At 38.2% G+C, this 3,522-nt stretch overlaps 2 protein-coding genes across 2 annotated transcripts; one reads left to right on the forward strand and one right to left on the reverse strand.

Annotated features, from left to right (window-relative positions):
* Positions 1 to 2,480: 2,480 nt before the first annotated feature.
* LOC118743657 (cytochrome b-c1 complex subunit 9) lies at positions 2,481 to 2,952 on the forward strand. The gene is made up of 2 exons (XM_036476422.1): positions 2,481 to 2,728; positions 2,805 to 2,952. Exons 1-2 carry the CDS (start codon positions 2,597 to 2,599, stop codon positions 2,838 to 2,840), a joined length of 168 nt encoding a protein of 55 aa, XP_036332315.1. The 5' UTR covers positions 2,481 to 2,596; the 3' UTR covers positions 2,841 to 2,952.
* On the reverse strand, positions 2,913 to 3,516 carry LOC118743658 (39S ribosomal protein L18, mitochondrial; the record flags this gene model as incomplete). The annotated part of the gene is given in 2 exon segments (XM_036476423.1): positions 2,913 to 3,269; positions 3,271 to 3,516. Coding segments are annotated over 2 exon segments (552 nt in total), but the record flags the coding sequence as incomplete, so codon positions are not given.
* Between the last annotated feature and the right edge of the window lie 6 nt (positions 3,517 to 3,522).

Consider the following 3,522-nt stretch of genomic DNA (forward strand, 5'->3'; position numbering starts at 1 on the left):
ACTATAGTGTGAATGACCGCAGAATCCAATAAGAAAAAGAAAACAACCGGTTTTCGGCTACAACACACTAGCGTAATGCTTATTGGCTTTATTTTTGATTGGCAGGTGGTTTCCAATTATGAGAAGCATCCTAGCACAGACGCGCAACGTTGATAAAGTATTATTACTGCATGCATATAATTGTTTATGGCAAATATTGCTATGTAATTTAGGATATAATCTAATTCATTTCCATTCACTTACCTGCCAGCCCAAAAACAACAACAGCCGGTACATAGAATGCCAAATTGGGAATGCTTTGCTGGAATGGTGATGATGAATCAGTTAAATCAACCATGTTTTATCACTGTTCAATTCAAATAGGAGCAAAATAAATGAAATTATTAATGTTTTAACTGTATATATAATAACTAGCACCCGGATTGACTGAAACTTGTTTGTTTGATTTATTTATAACTCAAAACAGATTCTGTGATCTTAAAATTAGTGAAGGGAATTCAATGATAAAGTGCTGGAGAAAAGTACAAAAATCATTCACAATAGCACACAAAGCGATTTAAAAATCGATAAATACAATCGTGAAGTTGAATATAAAGCTGATGCCAGATGAAACTGTGTGGCTTTGCGTGACATTTATAACTTTGCCAGCAAAGCGCCAGACGCAAAAGGTGTAAGACACTGAACGCCAAGAAAACAATTGTGTACTGCTGTTTTACTCGTCAAAATTGTTGTGGATTTTTTTAGCCTTAAAAATACCAGCAATGTAATTAAATTTTATGGCTCTGCATGAAAACTCGATTTTGGACGAAGCCAAATAAATATTAAACCGGGTGACTGTCAACGCGCGCAAAAATATGATAGTTGGCCATATTTTCGCTTGGCGCTGCAGCTGCCACGATCTATATGGCATGCTTTGTGAATTTTCATACAATTCATCAATGACAATTTTCTGTCAAAGCGAATCTGTCGCGCAAAGCGAAGCAAGCGTTTTATCTAGCATCAAATTCGCAAATGACTTTCCATACAAATTTTGACATTTTATTTGCGAGGGTTTAAAATTGCACAGTTTGCCCAGTTTGCGAGAGTTTTGCGCTTTTGAATGACTACCCTTATTGTGGCTGCATTTCTTTATTCATTCTGAACGTTTGGAAAAATTTGTTTGTTTACTTGTTTTTTAGAACGTTCCTTATGATATGTTTACGTATATTTCAAACGCATTCTGTTTATTCTGGCTGTGAAATGGGATTATCTGGAATGTATAAAGAAACGCAGCCTGTATGTAGATCCGGCCATCTTCACGTGCTGGAAAATCTTGCTGCTGGAAATCATTAAAAAAATACAAAGGTGTTCTCTGCAAAAGGTGTTCAGCTCCTTTTCTTCACAAAACAGAAAGGGAATTCTACTGCCTGAGGGTTATATTCCCTAAGTGCGGCCGAAGGCCGCCTACGCAGAAGGGTGTTCTCTGCAAAAGGTGTTCAGCACCCCTTCTTTGGCAACACAGAAAGGAGAATTCTACTGCCTGAAGGTTATAATCCCTAAGTGCGGCCGAAGGCCGCCTACGCAGAAAGGTGTTCTCTGCAAAAGGTGTTGTTCAGCCCCCCTTCTATGGAAACACAGAAAGGAGAATTCTACTGCCTGAGGGTTATAATCCCTAAGTGCGGCCGAAGGCCGCCTACGCAGAAAGGAATTCTACGCAAAAATACATTTGTTAAAAAGAACATTTTTTTTATAAAAACTTGTTTTTTCTCTTTTTAATTAACTTTTTTATTATTTATTCAAAATCACCCGATAATTTCTTTTATTAAAAAATCCCATGGTTTCTGTTAGTTGGGTCATATTCCACTTCAATCTGCTCAGTGTGCCTAAGAAAATTCCGTTTTTCCCCCTTTTTCAAACGGTTCCCTAGGGGACTGTGGGAGGAGCCCAAGGGGGGAGTACGCCTTTTTGGAAAGCGGGGACTGTCCCCCTTCCTGGGGGGTGTTTAGGGGTCCCCGCCTTCTCCCCCTCCGCCAGTCACCCCAAAAACGATGTGAGCGCTACTAAACATTTCCCTGGTAAACTGCTGATGTAATTGATTAGATGATAAATTTATCATTTTGATAAATGAACTGTCAAACTTTGTATGGAAATCTGTTTAACTAAAGTTTAACACTTAATTAAACATTTTTGGTGGATTAATGTATAAATTTCAGCAAAATTAGTCCCGGACCAGCTGGTGGCTATTGCTACGAACACGTAAAAAGCAAATGAGCACAATGGACGAAATAAGAATGAAATGTAACTAGCCATATAAGTTAAATAATAAATAATTTTATGCAACTATTTGCAAGGTGCGTTCATGCAAGAATGCGGATAAACTGATAAATGTTATCAAATTATCACTTTAGATGAAGACCCCTATTAAATTTTATCTTTATTGTCACAATCGATTTACATTGTCCATCTTTATTTTATCGATATTTTTTAAATTGCTCTTTACCTACTGTCATTGATTTGATACTCGTTCTGACAACAGCTGTTACTTGACAATTGATTGTGTGAGTGGGTAAAACGATTTCTGTGTGTCCTCTGAAAAACGCTGGAATTATTATAAAAAATGAAGGTTATCTACAATACATTGTTCAAAAGGACATCCACTTATGCCGTTGGTATTATGGCATCTGTGTTTTTCTTCGAACGCGCTTTTGATGTGGCTTCCACTACGATTTTCGAGTCTGTCAATAAAGGAGTAAGTTGTGATCCGCACCTGCTCAATTATGTAAGACTACCCATTTGACCATGTAATCTACATTGTATCTTTCTAGAAATTGTGGAAGGATATCAAGGACAAATACGAATAAATTTCCCGGAACTTTGAGAGGTTTTGGTCCATTGTTTTGGAAAATGTGTTGCCGATGAATTAAAAACATACATTCAGTTAAAATAAAATTAACAATTTATTGCTAACAAAAACTGTAAATAATCTATTCTTTCTTTGTGTTCACATCTTTCTTTGGCTGTTGATTGGATTTTAAATGATCTTCCAACACCTCCCACGGTTTCTCATGTCGCACAGCATCCCATGGCAATGGTGCGACAAAGCGTTCAGGTTCCTGTAACTTTACCCCGTTTTCTTCTAACGTTTTTAGGAATTTGTCCACCTTACCGCCAGCAACCGCATTGATATTGCAGGCCATTTCGGTAATACCAGATTGTAGGCACCTCATTGCCAACACACGAGCAAGATTTACAAAGGCAGGTGTGTCAGACGTTTTGTATAAATGTTTTTTTAATCGCCCATTCCGACGTACTAGCGCCGATAATGGGTCCGTTCTCGAAGTGTCTTACTTCCGCGGTAACATATCGCCCACTTATGCTGAGTTCTAACTTATGCCAAAACGAGCGGCCAGGTTTTTCCAAAAAATATCCGTTGGGCTTATGTGCAATACGCAGCCGTTCCAGGTTGCGGGGATTACGGTTAATTACTACAGGCTCACCAGTTGGTTTGCTAATTTCTTTGATTTTGCGCAACACCCGTGAGGA

This window comes from Rhagoletis pomonella, unplaced genomic scaffold (assembly GCF_013731165.1).
Source record: "Rhagoletis pomonella isolate Grant_MI unplaced genomic scaffold, Rhpom_1.0 Rhpom_scaffold_00007, whole genome shotgun sequence".
In the NCBI taxonomy this organism is placed as follows: Eukaryota; Metazoa; Arthropoda; class Insecta; order Diptera; family Tephritidae; genus Rhagoletis; species Rhagoletis pomonella.